The sequence below is a fragment of the Heloderma suspectum genome, chromosome 10, assembly GCF_057233095.1.
Source record: "Heloderma suspectum isolate Gila_16-S chromosome 10, 16-S_ref, whole genome shotgun sequence".
NCBI classification, from domain to species: domain Eukaryota; kingdom Metazoa; phylum Chordata; class Lepidosauria; order Squamata; family Helodermatidae; genus Heloderma; species Heloderma suspectum.
In genome coordinates, this window is record NC_139467.1 from 43,109,105 (window position 1) to 43,133,747 (window position 24,643).

Below are 24,643 nucleotides of genomic sequence, written 5' to 3' on the forward strand. Positions count from 1 at the left end.
TAGGCGGCGCTTTGGCGCACCCGCGCCAGTCCCAGCGACGCGCGGCGGTCTTGCGCAGCGGCCGGAGCCAGGGGTGCCGGACCCGAGCCCAGCTGTTCCCCCTCCTCGGGCGCTGCTCCTTCCGCTTGGCCTCGGCCTCCAGGCTCCCTCGAGGCGGCCCGGGGCTCCCCCCCAGGACTCCCTCGGCGTCCGCCTCTCGCGCCCCTCGCCCCCCTCGCTGGACGGGAGCGTCTCGTCTCCTCGCTCCGGGCGCAGCATGGGAAGCCATATCTCCAAGGCCGCCAAGGGGGACGTGACGGCCCAGGACGCCGCCGCCGGCGACGCCTCGCCCTCCAAGTCCAACGGCCAGGTGGGTCTCGCGACGCGCCGGGGTGGGGCTGCGCCGGCCGCCGCCGGAGCTCCGGGCAGCCTCGTGGGGCGCCGCTTGCCCGCCCTCGGCGGGGCCGCCGACCGCCGCCTCCTTGCAGCTGCTGTTGTGCGCCTCCCCGGCGCCCCGCTCGGGGAACGGCTGGGGCGGGAGGGCGCCCCCCGAGCCGTCGGGGCTGCCCCGGCGGCAGGCTCGCGGGCTGGGCGTGCGCCCGAGTGCGGCGGCTGCGCCCTCCCCGAGACGCGGAGCCCGCTCGCTCCCTTTGTGCGGCGCCCCCGCCTCCCCCCGCTCCGACGAGCGCAGCAGTTGCGCGCGCGCGCCGCTCGTGTGGACGGGCTCGCGCCCCGGCCCGCCGCTCCCCTTTGTTTGCCGCCCGCTCGGCGGAGAAAGGCGCCGAGACCCCCCCGCCGTCGCTCGCTCGCTCGCTCGCGCGGCGCTGGTGGGCTGCTCGCGGAGAAGACAAAGGACGGGCCGGCCGGAGGGGCCCCGCGTCGCATTCCTCGGGCGAGGGGCGGGACAGGCGCCCCCCGGCGGGGGTCTCGGGCGGATGCCTTGAGGCTCGGCGGGGCGCCGTCGTCCGTCGCACGTGCGCGTCGGGCGGGGGCGCGGGGCATGGAAGGAGAGGCGCCGCCGCCGCCCTTCCTCCGCACACGGAGACCCCCTCGGAGCGGGCGCCTTCCCGAGCGCCGGAGCCGGGGCGAAACCTCGCCGCCGCATTGAGGCGGCCGGCCTGATCCTGGCAGGCGACGCGGCTGTTGCTCGCGAGGAGCCCGCGGCCCGAGAGGAGGGCGCGCACCCGTCGTGGAAGGGGCGAGCGCGCTCTCCTCGCCCCGCGCCAAGGGCGAGCGCTCGCGGGCGGCGGCGCGGCCGTGGTGCTCGCCTGGCGCGCGCCCCGCCAGGACGGGGACCCCCAGCGGGGCTGCCAGGGGGCAGCGCCCCGCCTCGCGCGGGCCGGGGAATCCCGGCCGAGCCCCCCCGCCGGCCGAGCGCGCGCTGCCGCTCCCGGCGCCCGAGCGGCTCTCGCCCGCGAATGGCGCCCGGCGGACCTGCTGGAGTGCTGGCGCCCCCTGCTGGCGGAGCGGGGCGGAGCGCTCCCCTTTCTTCTTCCCCGCGCCGCCCAGGCCGCTGCTGGGCAAACCCGAGGAAGCAAAGCTCAGGCGAAGAGCATCCAGGTGGGGCGCGCTGGAATGGGCTGCGCATCTTGCATCCATCTCTGGCTGGAGAAATTCAGGTCTAGGGCTGTCGGGGTGGGCAGGCAGAGCGGAAGGATTTGGACTGGAGTTGGCTCCTCTGTGCAATCTGCGGATGGTTGAGGCGGTGATCCCCCCCCCCCCCGGTTTTCCAGGGTTTGGCTGCAAAAACTAGGCTTTTACAGCCAGAGCCTAAGTATGTTTATTCAGAAGCAAGTCCTACTGACTCAGCGGGACTTGCTCCTGGATAACTGTGTAGGACTGAGGCCTTGCCCACTTGAGACTGTCTGCGTGAGCAGCAGTGGACTTGGGACCCCCTTGAACTTGATACTCAAACTTATGCTAGGCAAACTTCACATAGGAGGGAAGATCATAAAGGGAGGAGTGTAGTCTTGGGTTACTTCGTCTCATGTTGGTGTGTCCTTTGTGCATGCCTCTTGCAATAAGAACTAGGAAAGAACCTACCAGGTGGGATTCAAGTATGTGTGAAGCTAAATGGGTCAGAAAATGGGTCTTTGAATGTAACAGTGCATTCTGTTTCTTCCATCAGGAGAACGGCCATGTGAAGATAAATGGGGATGTGTCGCCTAAAGCTGACGGAGAAGCCACCCCTCTCAACGGCAATGGATCTGCTGAGCCAGTCAAGGAGGAAGCCAAGACGGAGACAGGCAGCAGTGATGCCATTGAGCCTGCTCCAGTTGCCGAAGGTGGAGAAGCCAAGCCAGATGGAGCTGCTGGTGCTGTGGTCTCCAAAGAGACCCCAAAGAAGAAGAAGAAATTTTCCTTTAAGAAGTCCTTCAAGCTGAGTGGTATCTCCTTCCGGAAGACCAAGAAAGACACAGGTGATGCGTCGGCCATGTCCTCCCCCAGTGAGGAGCAAGTGAAAGCGGAGGCCAAGGGAGAGGAGAATGCTGCCTGCGCCACAGAGGAAACTGAGCAGGCCAGTGCAACCAAAGAGGAAGCCCCTAAAGTGAAGGCAGCTGCCCCGCTTGATGCTTCTGCTCCCACTCCAGAGGAGGGTCAGCAGGAAATAGTAGCCAAGAGGGAAGAGGAAAGTGAAGGACAAGTGAAGGAGGAAGAGAAGCAGCCATCCAGTGACAGTCAGGAGGACAAAAAGCCAGAAGAGACATCAAAACCTGCAGAGGTTGAACCCAGTCCTGCACCTGTGTCTCCTGAGCAGAAGGAAGAGTAGAACCAACTTAATGCCCACCTAACTTTTTAAAAAAAGACTTTTTTTGTGCCATCCTTCTCATCCCAGTAACCCCATGGAACTGCTGCCTTGTTCTCTCTCTCACACACACACACACACACACACCACCACAAACACAAAGTCTTCTAAGTTCAGTGTAGAACTTACAAGCCTTTTCACTCAAATTTTTGCCCTGTCTCACTACTCAGTTAAGCAAAAAAAGAGAAAACCACCAACTTTTGGATACTGGGTAACCCACACAGCCACTGCTACCACTCAGGAGTAGGCGTTCTTAAGTCCTGAAAACTGTTTGCAGGAATACTGTTCCCGCCGGGACAGAAACTGGAACTTGCTCAGTTTAATGAGACTCCAAATATTAACACCAAGTTCTGGTCTCTCGGATCTTCTGTTTCTACTAATCCTCAAAGCAGCTTTTTTTCGAAAAATCCAATAAACCAGCAACTGACCGTTCTTCAAAACGGATATTCTTTTATCTCTCAGTTTACATTCCTGGTTCTGACTTCATTTAAAAGTATTTTGTGCTTTTTATAGAAACCAACAGTTTAAAAGCTAATCTGGTTAGTTTTTTATAATGTCTTGCTATTGGCTTTAAACCATAAAGCTTGTAAGTCCACTGTGTTTAATTTGACTTCAGAGGGAGAACGTCTTTGGGTTTATTTAGGGGGGTGGGATGGGGACATTGGGGTGGGGGTGGGAGGTGAGGTTGGGAGAGTGCTGGCTGTATGATGTGACTTCAATTTTTGTTTTCTTGTCTTTGTAAATAATTTTTTAATGACCCAACTTCTGATCTGCAATTTTCTAACTCCTAAATAAAAGTTGTATGGGTCTTACTGTAACATTTGAAAGGAATAAATGGTGACCCCTTTATGGTTAGACTTGGGTCCTTTTTATGTAGGGGATGTGAATACCCTATTCAGCAGCAGGGTGACTTGGTAATGATTGGTGGACAGGATGAAATTGTTGGAACTAAGTTTCCCAAATCCCTTGCTGTAAGATTCTCTAGAACTATCACTGTTTAGGGGGGAACGCTGGACTTGTTCTTCCTTTACATTTCCAAAGATAAAACATATATGGGGCAGAGTGTAGAACCCCTCACCTGTGCTGAAGCTGTTAGCAAAACAGATCTCACTGCAGGGGTGAATGTGTCTAGGGTTGCAGTCTAGGTGTCTCATATGCAAAGCAACTTTTAAGGAGCAATGGGAATAGTACTTCGTACGTCTTTTCTGAAGGCTGAGCTGTGAGAATACAGTCATCAGAGAGGCATTAAGCATTTTTGTATCTTGTGTGCAGCTCGTTTTGGGACTAAGAGCAGCAGGCAACTTAGGGGTGAATGCTTAGCTTTGCTGCATGTAGTCTGAGCGGCTACTAGTGGCTTTATTCATTTGCAGTACATGTGATGTGCTTGGGGCATACCTAAAGCCAGCCTCCGAAGTGCCCTCCAGATGATTTGGACTTTGACTCCCACCAGTCCCATTTCCAACCTGGGAATTGTAGTCCAAAATATCTGGAGAGCATCTGACACGAAGTCCTTCCAGGGGAAGGGGCTGATCCCCCCCCCCTTGTGTTCACAGGTTGGAAAGGGCAGCACCTTCTAAGCAGCTTGTTATGGTGACCAGCTTAACAGAAGTACAGATACCCGTTTTAAGATCTTCCCCCTGGACTCCCTTTCAAGCAAGCCACACCCAGTGTACCTCTTCTCCCCCGCCCCCTCGCCAGCGAATGGAAAATAGCTTTATGTAGCGTAAATATTGGATTTGCAAGTCTTAATGGCTGCCACACCTTAACATCCAATCTATTGATAAAACAGTCTGGCTATGACTCTGAGTCAGGCTGGTGTAGCAGCAGAAGCATTTGGTCTTAATGGACCTGTGTTGTGGGGCTCCCCCAATGCATCAAGCTGGCCACAGGTATGCCAAGAAAGGCATTTCATTCTCTTTTGTCTCTTTCTGCAGACCTGCCCTGCTCTGTGTGGGCGACTACAGCTATCCTCCACTGAAAGGAGGAAGCTGTCTCTGGGGCACTCTTGTTCTATGGGCCAGTATCACCCTTGTGCTGCGTAGCCATGGCTGTGTGGCAGCCATTTTAAGTCCTAGAGGAGCCGGCGTAGCTGCCTCTTAATGACTATGGCATGAAGAGGAAATGCTCCTTCTGTTGCTTAAGATGGAGGCTAGCTGGGGGGGGTGTCTTTTAAGCTGTAGATCTCAAATGGCGACAACCTAGATAGAACAGGAATTGCAAGTTGGGCTTTTACAAAAGCCAGCCTAACATGAGCACCTCAGGAAGCTGCACATAGCTTCATCAACCACTGTAGCTGTTCCATGTGGGGTGGATATTTTGCATATGCTTATGGTAATTGGAATGGTATGCATTACTAGAGAGCAGCTTTGTAAGCTGTATAGAGGTAACCAGTTGGGGGCTACACTTATTTTGGAGGGTGAGATCTTCCTAACCAGGACATCTTGGACTAAAACTGTCAAACTCTAGCAGGTGGGGGCCATTCATCTGTTCTCTGCCTGCCACCCCCTTTTCTAATCTGCTCCAGAGACCCGCCTTAGACAGTTTTGTCTTTGTCATAAGATGCATGTACACTTTACTGCCAACATTTCTCCAAGTACCTCAGGGTAGACTAGTTTATTCCTCCCCTTCCCTCCTCTAATCCTTGCAACAGCCCTGTGAGGCAGGTTAGGCAAAGAGAAGTGGGCTGCCCAAGGGTCATTGAGCAACCTGCAGCGATGAGAAGAATTTTGCTTTCCCCTTAAGTGTTGAGGAGAAAGTCTGGATCGGAGGAGAACACGCTCTGGCAACAAGTCTATCAAGGTGATGCACTGATCTGGATTTTATACATACCTTTTAGAAAAGCTGAAGAGGCTGGATGCAGATTTAGTCCTACTTTTGAGTAGGCCCACAAATAATGGGATTTATGACTGGAGGTAAAACTAAATCTGGGCCCAACCCGCTGCACATCTTTTTTTTTGTGATCATTCTCTAGCTCAATATTTTTATTTAAAAAAACCCCTCTAAAATTCAAAGTACGTGATACAAGAGATTACCATTTTCTACGCCTGCCCTTTGAATAACACACATCCTTACCCAGCCCCAAGATGACAGTGTCCACATCCACACACGTTTTAATAGCAGCAAATCTAGAAACCTCCCTTGTGCCTGTTTCAGGCTCACGGATCATTGCTGCTTGTGTTTCACTTCAGCTGTGCTGAAAACGTGTGGTTGCTGCTCAAAATGGGATAAAACCAATTTAAGTTTTTAAGGTTGCGATTACAATGCCCAACCACTACGGGGGGGGGGGGGGGGCAATTGCCTGCCCAGCAGCAGCAACGCCCTTGTGCTTACAGGGTAGAGCACGCTTCTTGGTCTTGAGAGAACAGTTGATAACCATCGCAAATACTTGTTTATTCAGACAAAAGTCTGTGGGGCAGAGGTTGAGCAGGGGGTGTGAGATGGGTGTGGCTCCTAATATAGTTTTGGCCCTGCACCAGGTGTTCTTTCCCCTCCCCCAACCACCTGCCACACGCTGAGGGCGCAGATTTTTGCCCCACCCCTTCCACCACTGGTCACCTCGCTGCTCCTTTGCTGCCACTGGATACCTTAAGGGAGAGAGCCTGCCACACTCTGCAACTCCCACCCCCCCACAGGTGAGGGAGGAAGAGCAGCAGCAAGTAGCACATTGGTTGCCACCAAGACTTGTGGAACAGGTGGCTCAGAGCTACTAGTGTATAAAACTAAAACTTCACCTTTAATTGCGACGAGTGGCATGCTGTTAGGCAGTCTGGGATGGTGGATCCATCAGGGATGCTGACCCAAAGAGAACATTCCAGATGCTGAAACCACCAGACCCAGATGCTGAAAAACCCGGTGGTGCTCCCCAAATGCACAACAGGGTCACAACTCTGCAAAACAACTTCAAACACTATTCACGAGTAACTCCCTGCAAGCCCAGATGAGGGTTTAGCTAGTCCAGCATCTTCGTCTCCAAAAGCAGCTAGCCTAAGTCTCTGGGTGCTCACAAGCAGGCTGCCTTGCTGGATGTCCCCAGCATCTCCCTCTATACAGAGCGCCTAACTCAGCTGTAAGCGCTAATAGGCACCAGAACTATCCTCCTTTTTGAAAGCTGTTTAAGAGCAGCTTAAGGTCAAATAAAGCATACCTTCTGAACAGGGCTGGCCCAAGATGTTTTGCTGCCTGAGGCAGAGTGCCGAATGGTGTCCCTCACACACCCCAGCCGAACTCGAGGTGCGCAGTGCTCAAAGCCAGCCAAGTTATCTTGGTACCTGAGGCAGAAACACCCACAAGTACCTCTCCCCTTTCTTGGCAGTAAAAGTAAAATAATAAACAAGTTGCTGCCCCTTCATGACACGCAAAATCCACTGCTTGAGGTGGTTGCCTCATTTTGCGTAACAGTAGAGCCAAGCTTGATACTGAACATAAGTTTTAATTTCTCTGGAGCAAAGAGCCAGGACTTCTTTAGTGTGCATCACAAAAGCTAAGCCTATGAGCACAGCTAAAAGGAAGGAAAGGCAAAGAGACAAAACATCCATCGGGGGCTGGAAAGAGAGGCAGCCGCCAACCTATTGCTGGCCTCCCGACCTTTGTCCCATAACTGGCCATGAAAATTTTGGAAAACCAGTTGAGTGATGGTGACGCCTCAACTTTAGTTTCCTGCCCATCCCAGGTGATCCCCCCGCCTTTCTTCTCTACGGCTCTTGGTTTGCAAGGCCAAGGGCTACGTCCCTGGCTTAGGACCAGTCCAGAAGTTAAACAAAGGTTGAGCCAACTCCAGCACTACTCTTTTGATATCACCCCACCCCAAACCCTCTAGGGTTTTAGTAAGCAAGGAATCTCCTCTTGCTTTGAATGCACAAAAACAGGAAATAATTCACCACCCCAAACAGAGAAACAGACCAATTTTATTACAAAGATTTTTTCTTTCTCCAAAAAAATGAAAATAAAAAGTTATCTTTTTAAAAAAACCACAATATATATATCTTCCCTGTCCCGCCCCCAAAACTCACAAATACAAGGATCTTTAATTTCACCAATACAAGTATCAAAGAGCAGGAAGAGCTGCACAGAACTCGCGTTGAGACTAAAAAACAGCTACGCCAGAGGCTTAAAAAAATAAAAGGCTTTCCCCTCCCCCCTCCCCAAGAGTGACATGGCTAAATTAGCAGCATTGCTAGGACTGACCTGACAGTGGCGCTCTCCAGCCCCGTGTCCCCCTGAAAAACCACCCTGCTTCCCAGCATATGGAGTCAAAACTGTCCCTTGAACCCTTTTTTGAAGTATAAAATAAAATGGCAATAGGCTTCCACAAAGATGCACTTCTGAAGTGCCATCTCGCATCGGCTATTTTGTTGCACACACCAAATAAGGGCTCCTGAGCTGATGCTGAGCGAAAGGCTGCAAGGGACCGGAGAGGATTTAAAAAGTGAGCTATGTATGCTAAACTCGCACTGCACGGAGCTGATACCCAAGGAGGGGATACTGAATAGACTCACATTTGCTCCCATCCTCCCCTCTACGGAGAAAAGGCATATTCCTCTTTAGAATATGAAGAGAGATGGATCAGAGGCGACTTCAGTTACGAGCACTCCCACCAACACTTCCTCACCCCCTTGCCCCAGAGGATTCACTCACTCGTTGGGACACAGCTACAGTTTATATCCCCAAACTGACTGTAATGAGACCTTCTACTCATCAATTGTGCTTTGGGATGCCAAGAAGCAGCATCAATTTGTGGTTACCTGGAACAGGGTGGATTCTTTTCTGGGTGTGATTGTTTGGAACACCACGCTCCACACCCCCCCCAACAACTTACCCAAAGTTTTATGGCTGTATCCATACCTCAAAAAACTATTTAAGAAAAAGACAAAACCAAACCCCCAGAGTATACAGTTCTCCAAGGGGAAGTCATTGTTTCAAGAGAAGAAGTAGTGCAGGGGAAAGGGAGACACTTAAAGAAAACAAACACACACACGTCCCCAATGAGGCAGCAGCAGGAACGTGCGAACAGCGGCACCTCTCAGACTGCATCCGAGGCCAAGCAGGACTTTGGCCTGAGCAGAACTCTCCCCACAACTCACCCAGGGAGGGGCAGGAAGGAATTCCAGCCGGGTCTCAAGTCCCTGATAGATTTATACAGAAATATCTACAGAAACATATAAAATACAAATCTTGTGGAATGAGAGGGTACCACAGAGATCAAGCCAGGGAACCAGGGGCTGAGGGGGTTACCCAGCTGCCAGCTTCTCAGGTCGATTTCGTCTCCTCCTTTATGCTGTTGGATAAACAGAGGAGTTGTGTTACTGGTTTCTGGTGGCTAGCAAGTGTGAATCAGGAAACCCAACTAACCGTCTCCAAAACACTGAGCAGAGTTCTAAATCCTCGTGTCACATTTTCAAAATTTACTCCTATGCTCTTGTGCAGCAGCCAGTAACCCCGACCATTCAAGAAAAAAAGAGGTCTCACCCTTTGGGCTCTGCTGTGTCCTCTTTTGCCTTCTCTTCCTCTTTTACTTCTGCAAGAGAAGAGAAGACACTGTTTCTCCCAATTACAGATTTAATTACCAATAGTTATGAATTGCTTACATTAGAAAAAAATTATCAGCTATATACAAACAAGACAGTATAAAACCATAACAACATCCTGCAAAAAATTAGCTGCAGAAATACCTTCTGGGCACATACCCTGGGGCTCCTAATCTTTTTCTAACAGTTCTCCCTCTCAAATTTACACTGTTGCCTCATTTTGCCTCCTTCTAACCTGCCTCCAGGGCTGTGTACATGCTGAGGATCCACAGGAATGAGACTTCAGCTTCCTGACAATCCCAGCTTCCATTTAAAAAAAAAAAAAACAAGCGCAAGTTCCTGGCCTTTAAGGCTGTGGAGATCTGCTTGAAAGTGTGCTGAAATTTCAAAAATCAGAGAGGTGGCTGAATACTGCCAGTAGTTGGGAGCAAGGTGTTGGTGTACCATAATCCTTCTTGCCTCTAGTTTTTATAATGGCTGCTGGTTGCAGAGTTCAGCTTTTCCTAACAGAGTTTACCTTTATTTGTTTACTGAAGTGCAGAGTAGATAAAGCCCCGCCCCCACCAAGATAGGTACCCACAGAATTGCAGAGATGACACGACCCCAATCTCACATGAGTTTGTACTGACTCCACATTAGTTGCTGGGCACTAGTCAAAACACCATCCTTCACCTTTCCAAGCCCTGAATGCTCCAGGTACTTCAGGGAGGGCCCGCTCCCATGCGGACGTGGCTGGCCTTTGATTGGGGTCCTGCTCCAAGCGCCCTAGTTCCTGAGGGTCAGGTGGTAGCCATGCGAAGTGGGGACCTTTCAGTGGTCACCCCCTCCCCTTCTGTGCAACTCCCTGCTCCCTGAGCCACCTCTGCCCCTGGCGTTTTAAGGAGGCTGACAAAAATATTCCTGTCCCACAAAGGCTTTAAAGACCAGGTACTAATGACCAGTAAGAAGAGCCCCTGCAGATGTCTGGCAACAACATGGTTTTACTAGTATGTTTTAAATCGGATGCTTTTAAAGGTTGGAACAGTTTAATTCGATATTATTATTTGATGTAAGCTGCCATGTGGATTCTTCTGGATCTAAAGATGGGATGGAAATTAAATGATTAAACCTCCATAGAGTCACATGCAGATTTTCATAGTTCTGGTTTAAACACACTAGAAACTGTCATTTTTGCAACACAATGGGGGTAAAACTATCAAATTACAAAATTAAGCCTCACTTGCTGTTGCCCTGGGAACAAGAAACTGAACAGAGAGCCTGCAGATATCCTCCTGCAGGCAGATGGTTACTTATGAAACTGGGGACCAGCTACACTGCCAGATTCAGTTCTCTTGCTGCCACCAGAAGAAAAATGAGAAACCGTTTGCTTTAGGAATACTGGGAGCCCCCAAAATAACCCCATAAAAGCTGTAATTTTGAAGAGCAGGGGGCTGTTCACAAGAAGGGGGTCACACTCACACCACCCTCAGTTCTCTGTAGTGGTTCATTTCTAAAATGAGACAAGCCAGGACTACTTCCCTTAACCTACAGGAATCTAGATGTTGGAGTGCTAGCCTGTGGCTACTGAGAAGCAAGAGAAATGCACTCTACACACACTCAGTGGCACTTAATACCACTTTACATGTTCTAAGATTCAGTCCTGCTTTTCAAAACATCTACTGGGCCCAGGAACATGGTCTCAGTATCAGTATCAATGCTGATACTGCAGCATTGCTGGAGCAAGGCAAGCATGGACTTGGATCAGATCCACGGATGGGAGACTACCAGGGAGATCCATGTAAAAGCCAAATGTAGTAATTTACTTATTGCTTACAAGCATATTCCAGGGTTTCAAGCTGGAGAACTTCCTAGGAGTTTGGACCGTGTAAAATAATAAATGTACAAGTAGTAGTTCTGGGTTTTCCCCACCTTTCTTCTCCTTCTCCTCCTCCTTCTCCTCTTCTTCTGTTTTTGCCCGTTTGGCTTTCTTGAAATTGGCAACGTTTTTGCGCCCGCCTTCCCCTTCATCCTCAGAGTCTGAGAATTCCTCATCACAAGCTATTCTCTTGTCTGATGACCGGACTGTGGGGGAAGAAGAGAAAAGGTACATCAGCAGTGCTAGGCTTTTGGTTTCAGGCAGGGAAGAAGAGCGAGCTTTTAAAGCAATATTTTAAATCTTGACAGCGCGCGCTCGCACACACACAGGCAACGTTCTACAGTACCAAGGACATGGCATGATTTCCTTCTATACCTCTGCTTGGGAACATGCAGGGCTGGTGGGTTGTGTGTGCTAAAAAGAACTGAAATATTTTGCCGAAGAAAAACAGGATTCTGTGACTACCATTAAATAATGCCTATTAGTCCACTTTGCATAGTTTCTTATTTTCCATAATTTATTCTGCCATTTTAACTAGCTTACATAATTTATTCTGCTTTCACCAACATGGGGAGGGGCAAGGAGTTATTGCAGGGTGATGCAACTTCCGCCCTTCCCCAGCAACTGGAAGAATTCAGCCCCAATTGCAGCAGGTGCCTTTTCAAGAATGTAAGCTCAGCCACAAGGGCTAAGAACCTTCTACAGAATCACAGCATCGTGCAGCAGTGACTGGCTCAGCTCCTGGCCCTCCTCCTCCTCACTATTAACACAGGCGCACACACTCCCTTTGGTTCCCAATCCCCATTTAGGGTTCTTTTTCTCCCTCCGCTTCAGACTAGTCTTAAAGGGATTCTCCTCTTAGACAAGCCAATTTTCCACTTCCCTTACAGCAGCAATTTCCAACATTCCATTAGTGACTTTTTTAAAGTCATCACTACAAAATTTGTGAACATCCTGTGACTGCAGAGCAGCTCAGCCACTGGCTACAACAACCAACCTAAGGAAAGCCCAGCACTGCAGAGGTGGGCTGTCCCTGGAAGGTCTAGGCAAGGAGAAGGAGCAGGCCAGAGTCATCCTTTGCAAGAGACATTATGAGCCCTTCCTGCTCCCCACGAATGCAAGACTGAAAATCAATGGCCAAACATGGATTTGTAAATGTCAACATGGCATATTCAGACTTTTAAAAGTTAAAAACAATGCATTCTAGGTGTGCATTTGTTTTCTGTCGACCAATTTTCTGACGCAATGAGAGCAAGAGGCAGCAGCCCTAGACCATACCCAGAGTTCCTGGCCAGTCTACGTAGGCTGCACTTTGGGCTCTGCCTAAAAGAGCACCACCCTGCCTCTTAAGTGTCCAGTTATTCTTTGAACAAACTTGGGTCACTCTAACACAGACTGTGATTAAAGGGCAGAACTTTCCACACCTGCACTGCTTGCGCAGAAGGGCAAGAAAATCCCAATCCCTAGTAGGGGTTCCCCAAAAAGCCAGAAGTCGCAGTTTCTCCTAGGCTTGGGCTACATATCTAAGCAGCGGAACTCAACTGCCTAGAAAGGGAGGGATTTCTTTATGCAGCTCCCAAGGAACAACGTTCTATTTTTGAAGGCTGCTGCTACTGCACAGACTAGCACTGGTTGTGGAAGTTGCTCGCCACAACAATGTAAGAATTGGGCATCTGCACATGTACAGCCTCACGCACTGCGCAATCCCCAGAGACACCAGCACTCACTGGAAATGCGCTTGTCAGGATCTTCTTCATCTTCATCTCCACTGTCCTCTGGCACAGCATCCTCTGGGATTGGCTGCATCTGGACTCCAGGAGCATGAGGAAGCATCCGCAGGTTCTCAAAAAGACGTTGCCTATAGCCAAACAGTCACAAAGACCCCACGCAGAGCAATCAGAAAGGTACACGAGAAGACAGACAGAAACATGTACCAGCAGCAGAAGTGACCAACCTCACTCAAGCTATGAGCAGAACTTACTTAATCTTCTCCAGATATTCATTGGTGTTTTGGTTAGTCATGTTGGAGGGGCTGATGTGGAGCTTGAAGTCTGGTCCAAAGTATTCAAAGTAATCATTGTATGGAAGCTCTGCAGAAGAGTTTTAAAAAGCACACAGAATATAACTGGGCCTGTATCTTCAGCAAGGTAATTCAAACGCCTATGTAAGAGAAGTCACAAACAAATGAAGAACTCCAAATGTGGCAGAAAATGGTTCCAACAGAGAAGACACCCCACATTTCCATGATACCTCTTCCATTGTAGCAGCATTATGCAAATAAGCAAATGCATGCAAATTCCCTTAATCTGCGTAAGTTGCTCAAAACGCAGAACTGGCTTGTTTGGAGGGGTGGGGTTGGCACAAAAATACAATAGCTGCAATGCACAATCTATCAATCTCACCCCTCTCAAGCACTCAGGGAAGGTTACATGTGGTTACCAGGAGGTCACCCATACAGGCAGCTTACAGGGCCCTGATTCCCTTAGCATCAACAACAGAACTGCATAATGTGCCTTAACACCATTACCTGGGACCTGTTTCAGGTGGCTGGTCTCTTTGCCATACATCTATTTGGTATCCCAGTGTAAGGCCTAACTACCCATGCCTAGGTTGTATGCAGCCCTGGCTGTCCACAAATCTCATTTCCAGAGAGCTTACTCTGATAGGATCTATTAAGGCATTCTGGAAATAAAAATGGGATACTACTTTACCATTTGGGATCTCTGTGTTCAGTGCAACAGCAGTCTCATACGTCCAGCACCTGGCCACGTTGCGGATTGTGTAGCCGCCCCCTCCAAGCATCAGCATGGGCAAGTTAAAGCTTTTGATGAATTCCACACACTTGGCGTGACCTGGGGAGCAGCAGAAAACAGAGGGTGGGTGTCAGCTTGCTGATGAGGGAAAGAGGGTTTCCAATCAACAGTTAGCTGGTGAAAGTGGGGAGTGGTGGAGGGGCTGTGCCCAACTGCACAAGCAACCCAAGAGCCCACTTGAAGAGAGATTGCAGAAGCATCAGGAAGCAGCATGTGCTTTGAGAGGCATGTGCTTTGCAATGCCGCACTGGGCACAACCATTACATCACACACAGTTGTGAGAGACCCAAAACTTGCATCCAGCACACTGTGAAGCACTTCTTCAGGTCATGCAGTGCAGCCTTCAAGGGACAAAGCATCTTGGGCAAGTCCCAAATAAGTTCCAATCCTATCCAACTGCAAGAAACCCCCTTACCTTTAATGGTCAGATTAAAACAACCCAATCTGTCCCCCGACAAGGAGTCTGAGCCACACTGCAATGCAACAGCACTGGGCTGGAACGTCTCCATCACTTTAGACATCACCTGAGCAATGACAACGGAGTCCAATCAATCTGAGCAGGACAGCACTGCAGCAAGCACAGGGGTCCAAAATGTGTAGTCAACAGGGCCCCTCCCCTTCAGTGCAAGCCTCGGCAGGTTTACTTGGAAGTAAGTCACACTGGTCAATTGGACTTATTCCCAAGTGTGCACAGGACTGCAGTCTTGGTCCCTGCTTCTGTGAGAAGTCAGGGACAACCCACTGTCCCACCCCGAGCTCCAAAACTTTGGAGCTGGAGTAGAAGAGTAAGGGCTTGTTTTGGTGCTGAGAGGCCATGGTACTCCCACAGCAATCCCCAACCATCCTCCCTAGCCCCCTGAAGCTCAGCACAACCGCAGAGATGATCCCTGCTTCTCCTCAGTTCAAAATTGGAAAGGAAGATCAGGGTTTCTCTCTTGTCACCTTCACTAGAGCACGATGAAGCATTTGCCACGGCGAGCAGAAATGTAGAGCTCTGACCAAGCATAAGCCGTCATGGCAAATGTCAACACAGTAACAGGTGTGGCAGGCAAATGGACAAGGGACATCCCAGTAAGACACAACACAAAGGGAAGCTCACCGGCTTGAAGATGGCTTCATAGGACTCGTCATCAATACCGTCCCGGAGAGGGTAGTTGACTGCATAATACTTTCCTTTGCCTGCACCAATGTCCTACAGGAGAAATGAGACACCATGAAATAATACTCAAGGACACATGCAGAGGGTGGTGAAGTCTGGGATCTGCTGGGACCCCAAGGTCAGCACAGGCCTTGCTGCCCCCACAGCACTGGTTAGTGCAAAGCCAAACTCTTCAATCTGAATGATATATGCAAATTTAGCAAGTGTGCAGATTGGCTAATTCTGCATTTTTTTTTTATTCCTGCAGGCTACAGGGGGAGGGCAAGGAATTACACAACCCTCCTTCTCAATCACATGATACTCTCTACACCACTCCGTTTGAGATTTCATCATCAAGTGTTGCCCAAGTTTTCAAGCTTTCCTTCACAGCCATAAGGGCTAGAAAAATTACTGGGGACGGGGGTGGGAGGAGAAGACTGATCCTCCAAGTGCTGAATTCTGTGGCCAACATCTTCCTTCCTTGGACAGCCACAGTAGCATGAAGAATATGGTTCTTGGTTTAAGGATCTTTTCAAGCCAGGTTGGGGAGACCTATGTAGATTTAGATTGCTTTTCTGTACAAAGCAGCTAGAGCACTGGAAGCACCAGATGGAGATTTAGAAGTAGTTTTAGGAGGGGAGATGCCCACAAACAAAGCAGACCAGAATGTGCTGTCACAAAGGGGCCTGGAAAGAATGCGTTTCATTGGAAGAACAAGAGTGAGATTTATGGGGGGCATTAGCAACTGGGTTGTCAGGGAAGAGGCTGCTCGAACCTCCATTCTTACCCGCAGGTCCCCTGTTCCTGGGAAGTATTCGCCATACTTATGAAATGATGCCGTCATGACGCGGTCTGTGGTGTAGAAGGCCTCCTCTACACCATCGCCGTGGTGAATGTCTATGTCGACATACAACACTCTCTGGTGGTACCTGGGATAGCAAAAGGAATGTCAGACCAGCACCCCTAGCCCCAAATCACTTTCACTACAGTCAAAACCACAGCTCATTTGCCCAAGTGGTCAGAGGGGGAAAGCACTGAAAATATTTACGTATTCAAACTTTTGGCTAGGTAGGGCTTGCTCTACTGCTGCACTTTCAAACATTCTACTTTTGGGAAACACTCCACATCAACATGGCTGCTGAGAGACCCAAGCAGCTGCAGAAGATTCTGGGGGCCACACACCCCAGACCAGGCCTGCTGGACCTTACTGATGATCCACTTGAATCAAGATATGTCCTGGGACATCCCTGGCACTTCCCCTTTGGCTGCTTAAGGCAGGGGAAAAGGGTCAAAAAGCAAACCTGTGTGTTATTTAGACAACCTTATCTGAGAATCCCTAGGGTCCCTTTGGAACACCACTTGAAAATCTTTGAGAAAAATATACCATGCACATACAAAACTAGCATGTTAGGGAGAAGGCTAGGTTAGGCTAATAGCTCCTCTACCCTGACATTTAGTTCTCCTTGTTCAAGTAATATTTTTGTATGCAGGAATATTCAATCCTGTCATCTGCCCCTTGAAGTCTGAAGCGGTACAGCATAAGAACAATTCTAATGCCCTATCTGCTGCTTGCATGAACAAGAGTTTTAAAAGAATGATTAAAACTGGTAGTAAAAGCTCTGATCTTTTTAAAAGGGTTCTATTTACACAAGTGTGTGTGGGGTTTTTTTTTTTTGCCAGATTTAGAATCTCATTTAGAGGTTTGGGGCAAACTGCTTTTTTACGTACTTTAGCAACTCCAAGATGGCCAGGACAATGTCATTGACATAACAGAAGCCTGAGGCCTCTGACTTCTTGGCGTGATGCAAACCTCCTGCCCAGTTCACAGCAATGTCTGTCTGTTGCTTGTTCAGCTTCACTGCACTGGCTGTGAAAACAATTTCAAACCAATTACACAAAAGAGATAGCACAAAATATGCTGAAGGAATTGGTCCTACAGTCAGAAAACCTAGAACTTTCTATAAGATATCCAAATTCTATAACTGAATGCAGGATTGCTATAAAGTAACAAACTTGCCCTAAAAATTCTCAACATCCAGACCTCCAGCTGTGCAGTATAAACGCCATCACTTCTGAATCCAGATGCAAGAATCTGACAACCATTCTGAAATCCCCCATGGCTCAAGGAAACTGATTACAAGTTCATATTTACATGAATAGGAATTTAGTATTCCTATAATACCTGCATTCTAGCAGTATTTTAACCTTTTAGCACCAAACCATCTTCACTGTCAAGCACTCTTGCACAAAAAGAGAATCAGTACAATATCCATGATGAGGTAAAACTATGAGCAAAACATACACACAGCTACGTTGTCCATCCCTCCCCCACACCTGCACAAGAAGTTTGTTTTGGAACCAGGCACCTTTCTAAACCCACACACATCCCGGTCACTGAAGATTTTAATTTGGTTCCATGATGTATGGAATATATACCACATACAAAAATACCAAAGTTATAATTTCTGAGCTGAACAGGATGCAGGATCGGATCTTTCCATCTCCATTTGGAGAAGCTCTCCAAATGTATTTACAGATGCTGTCCATACCAATAATATTCCATCTCCAGAGGATTAGTCTATTGCAGCAAAAACAACGAAGAGTCTTGTGGCACAAATTCATTTTGGCATAAGCGTTCATGGACTATAGTCCACTTCAGATACATGGAGTATTATGGAGTTTCAAGTTTTTTATACAGCACGTATGTGGCAGGGAGGGGGGCAGAACTGTAAACAGTGAGGTGCTTCTGAGTAAATATACATAGGATTACACTGTTACTTAAGGGAAATATTTTTCACACTTCAAGTTGCAGTTCATTCATCCTTCAAGTTTTTTTTTACTTGGGTGTTACTTACCTACAGAGCCTCCGGTAGAAAGCTGACAAAACTCAAACAAGCCATCAAACACAGGGCAATCTTCTCCAACATTGACTTGAAAAAGAAAGCAGAAAGAAAGCATTGACAAGACGAAGTTTAATCAACAGGTGGTAACCAACCTGGCAGAACAGAGAGGCAGAGCCTACAGAACTTTGAAAGAATTTCTGTCCAAGGTAATAACAGTACTTAGGTTAGGAAAACAACTTGAAGAGTGAGGACAGGGAAGGGGAGATTGGGCAGAAACATACAAAACTGTGGAAGGACAAGATTTCCCCTTCAAAACAGTCCATGTAATCCAGATATGCGCAGCACAAGCAGTGAAATGAGGTGCTTACAGAGAAAATCTATCAGACTCTTCACTAATAAAGACAAGATGTTATATTTGCCCAAGCTGTTCATTGGCACAGAGGACAATGTTTGCCTTTGAGGGTGGGAATCAACGTCAGAGTTACTCGCCATCTTCTGGAGTCACATGGAACTGAGCGCTCAAAGTAATTAAGCAATTCGATAGAACTATGAAGTGTTCAAAGTGCTTCTTGTGCACTGGCTCAATTGAGACATGACAAACCATGGTTTATTGTTATAAGAATGAGCTACGCCATGCCAAGCCTACGCCCCTTGCACACAAGTGGTGATTAGAAACTTCTGCTTTGAGTTTGTGGCAAATGATGGTTTGCCCACAGTTCGAAGTAGACATTTCCAATCTTCTGCCCTCACGTATAAATCAGGGGCAAAGGCGAGGAGGGCGTGTGCAAGCTTGAGGCTTGTTGCAACTCGTTCTCTTAATGAGATGCCAAGGTTTGTTGTTGTGTCTGAATGCACGCATTGTCTTCCTGTGGGAAGTCAGTATTCTTCTTAATGGTTTTCAGAAGGGTGGTACAAGTGTCGACGGACAACGTATTGCCAAGGGATTTCACTGCCACAGGTTTCGTCCACCCAACTCTGTTGCTTTGTATCATATCTGTGTTTAAACTTTTAATCTTTTTGTTCTAGAAACAAGATTAGTATGTGGGAGAGGCTCCCTTTTAGCCAAGAACAGCCTCCCGACATGCACACATATACCAGCGCTTCCATTGTTCCAGCAAACATCAGAACATCACACTCAGAACTTACATCGCTGCATTTGCTTGCTGTATTCAGACATGTTATCTGGGCGAATCGACCGCAGAAATTTGATGTAGTCATCACTGTGGTATTTGGTCATTTCTTCTGCGCTAGCTTTGTAGGGTCGCTGCAGTGAGAGACAATTTTTAAAGAAACACTTTGGTAATGCCCCCAAATTTGAGCACAGTTCAAACTGTATCTGGCAGGCCTTCCAGTGGCATTTTGCTCATGAGCCTGCCCAGCACAGAAAAGGGGAGGGCCCAACAGCATTGGGAGGCTCTAAGAATTTCTACTTCTACAATATAATGCAGACTGAAGAAACTGATTAAGAGGACTGCATGGGAGAATAGGTAGCTCACCAATCCAGGTAGTATCAGACTTGTTTTCTGACATACTCAGAAAACACAGGCTTTTAATGTTTGCTATTGATAAGCTTCAAAAGAAGTGCATTTCAACCAATGAGACTGAAGGCAAGCCTTAAATGGCCACATGAGTTAGGATTGCCTTATGGCAAACAGACAGGAATTAAAAAATTGTATACTGGATGAAGATGGGTTTATTTTTTTCAGGCTGTTAATGTGCCACACACTACTTACATTAATATTCTCTGGCAGTTGGGCAGATTAAAAAATTGCAGACTAGTAACTTTTGTGGATTTATGAGCAAGGCTGTGTTAAGGGAAACACAACTAACATTTGTAAACCTGATAGAGAATTTATTTTTGGAACAGCTCAGGGATACTAATGATCTAGACAAGGCAGAAGGGGACATACGGAGATATCACAGCCCTTCGAGGACCAAGCACATGTTGTCCCAAGCTAGCTGTGCTCCAGCTGGGAGTCCCAAAGTACCTCCAGAACTTGGAGAGAACTCCTCAGCACAGGCCAGAATGTGCTCCCTCAATTTCATTGTGCCTTATAATACGCCCACTGAAATTTCTTACCTGCTTTTCATCCTAAAATAATCCCAGAGCAGGATACTAGGCACACTCTCTCTGGGTGTGCCTAGTGGGGCCTAATCTTTTTCTTCAGGAGCGCCAGCAGCCACCCCTGCCCTTGGGAGACAAGCTGTACTGGGAGCTGGCCTGATGCAGGAAGAGTCTTAGGGGCTAGTCCCAACTCCCCATCAGCTGTTGCAGCCCATTCCTTCCTCCACCATTATATCACTGCCTGGCTCCTCACTTGTCTCTCTCTCTTGCTGCAGCCATGGCTTAAGAGGGTGCTTGGACGGCATCAGACTGCCAGACCTCCACTGCTGAGGGCCCCATGTTACTTCCAGCCCAACCAACTTCCCAAGCTGATCATGCCACAGTCCCAGCCAAGGGGCAAAGGCCGCCTGGCTCCCCACACATGGAATTATTCAGGAAGTCTCTTTTGTTTGCGATAACTGGGATGGGGGGTTACTAAGTATGCAACTTGCTTATTTCTAGCGATAATATAGGCTTTTCTGCTATACTGAGAATGTGTTTCTTGTTTGGTACTCTTTATTGATATATCTTGGCCCCAAAATTGAAGATTTTAAAAGAAGTGCTGTTGTTGTTTTTTAAAACTTACATAGATTTCCATTTTTCTGTAGAGGCCATAGTTCAGAAGAAGATTGTGAGTCATCCTGATCCTATGTGGCTTCATAGGGTGACCCTGACCATAATAATAGTTTCCAATGTCCCCTGAGATGAGAAGAGAGAGAGAAAGACGAAGCTTACATTACATTATGAACTTAAATATTGGGAAAGGTAATAAGAAATGAATGCGAGCAAAAATTGCAATGGGCAGGGGAGAGGGCGGGGAGAAGTTCAGCGGCAGACAACCTGTTTTGCATGCAGAAGGTTCCAGGTTCGATTCCCAGTATCTCCAGTTCAAAGGGTCTCAACTAGCCAGACCCCGCCTCCTGGAGAGCAGCAGCTGCTAGTCAGCATTATACATGTTTTTAAATTTAGTTGCACTTGGGAATGAAGATGGGAGGAGGGATTAATATAAGAAAGTCCAGAAAGGGGAATTGTGCAGAACAAGCAAGTTAACGTGCGTGCGCGCGCGCGCGCACACACACACACACAGGCTTCGTGTTGCTCAAGACCTAAGAGTAACTTCACCACACTGGCTGTGGGCATACCAGAGTTTCCTGCAGCAGAAACATGAAGTATGAATGAAGATGCATGTCACCAGTATGACTAAGTTATTCGCATTTATTCCATTGCCCCCAAATATTCAAGCATCCAGGGGGGAGTCAGGCTTCAACATACTTAGATAAACAAGGAACCTGGTCCTGGCCTGCCCTGAGTAAATAGCCTCAGCAACTTCAACTCTATTTCCAGAAGCAGATTAGGGCACTTAAAACTGGACTAGAAGCAGGAAATATGAACCATGTGACAGCCAGGCCTGTGCCAGTCAGACAAGTCACCCATCATAGAAAATGTGGCCTGGAAAAGGCCAGGCAGGCTCCTCAGAGGAGGAACATCTCCTGCTGAACTGATACCAGAGAGAAGGCATTTGGGGTGGGTTAGGGTGTTTTTTAGAACAATGTTGTTTTGTTCAGTTGATTATGTAAATTTGTTGCATTTTGTGTTATTTGTATTGTATGTCGCCTAGAGTGGCTGGGTAGCTGGCCAGAAGGGCGGCTAGTAAATCAATCAAATAAATAAGGCAACCACTCAAGTTGGAGATTGGCCAGGGTGGAAGACCAAATACCCCATTACCTGGAAAAGCTCCTTGGTGGCACACACATGTTTACCACACCCAGTAAGCGCATAGTGCACTCCTGCCATGAACATGAAGCTGTCCCCCTTGGAGTCTGCCCTGACTGCTTTGTGGGGAAACAAAGGCAGATGTGCATGCTGGGGGGAAACTGTCCCTGACATTTGGAAGCAGCTTTGAAAAACACCACTATCTTCAGCCCCTGTTCCATTTACCATGACCTTCCCCCCCTCCCCAAAACCAGGCTTTCTGCTCTTTTTCTCAGCCTTGCCACATCACCTGTTCCCCTTCCAAGATCCTCTGAGAGCGCTTCTGCTCCCTAGTTTCCTGCGCAAATGACACGACACTGACTGCTCATTTCTTGCCCTCCCAAAGCATCCACCCCAACGCTGCTGCTCTCAGTGCCCTTTCTCCACTGTGCCTTGAACTTTCCCCCCTCTTAGCTTTGTAGCTTGCTCAGTGACCTTCTTTCCCCTTCCCACCCACCCCAGGCGTGTAGACAGCCACTCTCTTAATCACCTGTGGTGAGCAGGAAACTTCTCCAAGCAACCTGGAGAGGATGCTTTGGTAAACTGGAAAACAATTGCGGCTTTTAGGGTTCTTTCAGGAAAAGGAAAACCTCTGAGAGCTAACACAGGTATGTGTGGGTGTGTGGGCCAACAAAGTTATTTGTGGACCAATAGCTTTCCTGGGTTTCTTTGCAAGGCTGTCTTACTCTGATCAAAAGCTGCTCTGCTTCCCTTTGCCCAGTTCTCTTCTGCCACCAGCTTCTGCCCTCATTAGCGCACTGCCTGCTGGGAACCTTCTTCGCAGTACCCCTTCCTCCTAGAGCACACCCTGCTACCCCCAAGAACCTTCTTCACTGTCCCGCTCATTGTTGTCTCCCTGCCCTAAACATCTTCACTGTACCTCTTCTCCCCAAAACCATCCTCTGTCCCCTGCACCACAAGAATCTTCACCACCCAAAGCCTTCTTCACTATTCCTTCCTTCTCACCCCACCCACAACAACCCATGCAGCAGATGAGCAGCAGTCTAAATTTCCTGCTTCTGACCTCTAAGGGCCTCCCCCTCAGAATGGGGGGAGGGGGAGAGAAGAGCACAAACTGAGAGGCCCGGGGTTCAAATCTTACCATAGCCACAAACTCACTAGGTGGGCCTTGGGCAAACTGAACCAATCGGCTCAGCCACACCACCCACAATTTGGGAGTTCACAACGCTGGCCTACTTTGCAAGACCATGTCAAGTGAATATACAGATGCCTAAAACAAGCTCAAAAGTACTTTGAGTGAGCGATCTGTAAACACTGGGCGTTCTCATTCACCTCACGAGCCCAGTCCTCTCTAAGGGTCTTCCTTGCTGCTCCCCCCCCTCCTCCTCCATCATCATCATCATCTCCATCCCCCCCCCCCTTCCCTGCAGGGCAGGGACTGTCTTCTTTGTTCATTGATCGTAAGCCGCTCTGGAAGCTTTTTCTGGCTAAGGAGCGGGATAAAAACACAATAAATAATTAAATAAATAAATAAAATAGCGCGCGCGCACCCTCCCCGCCTCCCCCCCCCCCCGCGCCAGTGTGGTGCAGTGCTCGGAGGAGGGCTGGGGACACCCCAGGGGCAAAGATCTCCCCTCAGCCATGACATTCACTGGGTCAGTCACTCATGCTCAGCTTCGCCCACCTCACCGGGTCGTTGTGAAAATAAAACAGGGGGACGCGGGGAAGGGCCACCTACGCAGCCTTGAGCTGCTTGGGGGAAAGGCGGGGGAGAACCGTGACAAAAAGTGAAGTGAGCCACCCCAGGCTCTCCTCCCACCCCTCCAACGCCCCTCGCGTCTGAAAGCCCCTCGCCCCGCACTTTCCCGCCCCCCTCCCGCGCCCCCTCCCGCTCATCGCCTTTCCCTCGCCTTCCTCGCGCCTGCCCATCATCACGCCCCCCTTGCAGGAGGCTGCCCCCTCCGCCGCCCCCTGCCCCCCTACTTCGCCGCTTCCCCTCCCCACTCCTCGCCCCCTCCCAGCCTCCCTCGGTGGCCCCTCCTCTTCCTCCCCGAGCGCCTCCGCCCCCCTCACCCGGAGCCCCTCACCCACCGTCGTAATAGTAGCAGACTTTCCGCTTGGTCCCCTGAGTCAGCGCCATTTTCCGCCGCCGCCGCCGCCGCCTCCCGACGCCTCCTCCGCCCGGGCCCGAGTCCCGCCACGCAACCGAGCCCGCCCGGGGAGGGGGGCGCCTGCAGCGCCATCCCCACCCCTTCCAACCCCTCCAGCCTATCAGAAGTGCAGGTGACCCACCCAGTGCCAATGAGAAGCCCGGGAGGCGGGAGGACTGGAGACAGCACGTTAGCTAGAGCGGCGAGGAGTTGCGTGGACTGTACCATTTCCTCCCAGGAGGGAACGTCGGGCGGCGAGTGTGTTCCACTCCCGCAGAAGAGGGGTAGCGGTGAAGTACGCCGCCCCCGCGAGGGGGGAATGGGGGCTCCCACCGCGCCCGCGCCGAGGAAAGAGGGGAAGGGGCGCGCCGCTCCCGCTGGGGGGAGCGTATTCTCCTGGCGGCGCCCCGCGCGGAGTCAGGCTTCCAGCGCGCGGCTCCTCGGCTTCGTCCCCCGCCCGCTTCAGTTTGCGGAGACGCGGCTTGCCGAGCCTGAGCCGCCGGAGCTCGCTCTGGCAGACGGACTTCTGCAGCGCGCCGCGGGCCCCCAAGGCGCCGTCCTCGTCTCAAACGGCTCTTCGACGCAACGTGATCCGCTTGGTCTCGGCTGCGCTTGAGCGCTTTGCATACCGCTGCTATCGATCGTGCTGTTCTAGGACATTCCTAAACTGTCGTCTCGATGTCGTTTCTCTTTTGTGAGCTGCACCAGGGATTTTATT

General features: G+C 49.6%; 2 protein-coding genes across 5 annotated transcripts; one reads left to right on the top strand and one right to left on the bottom strand.

The window, feature by feature from the left end:
- Nucleotides 1–27: 27 nt before the first annotated feature.
- On the top strand, nucleotides 28–3,641 carry MARCKSL1 (MARCKS like 1). The gene is made up of 2 exons (XM_084816065.1): nucleotides 28–349; nucleotides 2,108–3,641. The coding sequence occupies exons 1-2, from the start codon at nucleotides 257–259 to the stop codon at nucleotides 2,747–2,749; spliced, it is 735 nt and encodes a 244-aa protein (XP_084672191.1). The 5' UTR covers nucleotides 28–256; the 3' UTR covers nucleotides 2,750–3,641.
- Nucleotides 3,642–7,669: 4,028 nt separating this feature from the next.
- On the bottom strand, nucleotides 7,670–24,568 carry HDAC1 (histone deacetylase 1). 4 transcript variants are annotated; one of them, XM_084816048.1, is made up of 15 exons: nucleotides 23,867–24,052; nucleotides 22,305–22,357; nucleotides 20,649–20,761; nucleotides 19,105–19,222; nucleotides 17,971–18,045; nucleotides 16,844–16,982; nucleotides 15,903–16,044; nucleotides 15,077–15,169; nucleotides 14,393–14,501; nucleotides 13,876–14,016; nucleotides 13,146–13,254; nucleotides 12,892–13,022; nucleotides 11,218–11,370; nucleotides 9,251–9,299; nucleotides 7,670–9,059 (listed from the first exon to the last, which is right to left on the bottom strand). In XM_084816048.1, the coding sequence occupies exons 1-15, from the start codon at nucleotides 24,016–24,018 to the stop codon at nucleotides 9,032–9,034; spliced, it is 1,605 nt and encodes a 534-aa protein (XP_084672174.1). In that variant the 5' UTR covers nucleotides 24,019–24,052; the 3' UTR covers nucleotides 7,670–9,031. The 4 variants fall into 4 exon arrangements, with proteins under 4 accessions (XP_084672174.1, XP_084672178.1, XP_084672177.1 ...); XM_084816052.1 differs by lacking the exons at nucleotides 22,305–22,357; nucleotides 23,867–24,052 and adding an exon at nucleotides 24,068–24,568; XM_084816051.1 differs by lacking the exons at nucleotides 22,305–22,357; nucleotides 23,867–24,052 and adding an exon at nucleotides 24,151–24,529.
- Nucleotides 24,569–24,643: the final 75 nt, after the last annotated feature.

Bases quoted from the DNA above. Each gene is read 5' to 3' on its own strand.
- MARCKSL1 (XM_084816065.1), top strand. From the start codon at position 257: ATGGGAAGCCATATCTCCAAGGCCGCCAAGGGGGACGTGACGGCCCAG. The intron at 350-2,107 runs GTGGGTCTCGCG...TTCTTCCATCAG, and splicing joins CCTCCAAGTCCAACGGCCAG to GAGAACGGCCATGTGAAGAT.
- HDAC1 (XM_084816048.1), bottom strand. From the start codon at position 24,018: ATGGCGCTGCAGGCGCCCCCCTCCCCGGGCGGGCTCGGTTGCGTGGCG. The intron at 13,255-13,875 runs GTAAAGTAGTAT...ACTCTTCTGCAG, and splicing joins GAACACAGAGATCCCAAATG to AGCTTCCATACAATGATTAC. The intron at 9,300-11,217 runs GTGGGGAAAACC...CTTCTCTTGCAG, and splicing joins GGAGGAGAAGGAGAAGAAAG to AAGTAAAAGAGGAAGAGAAG.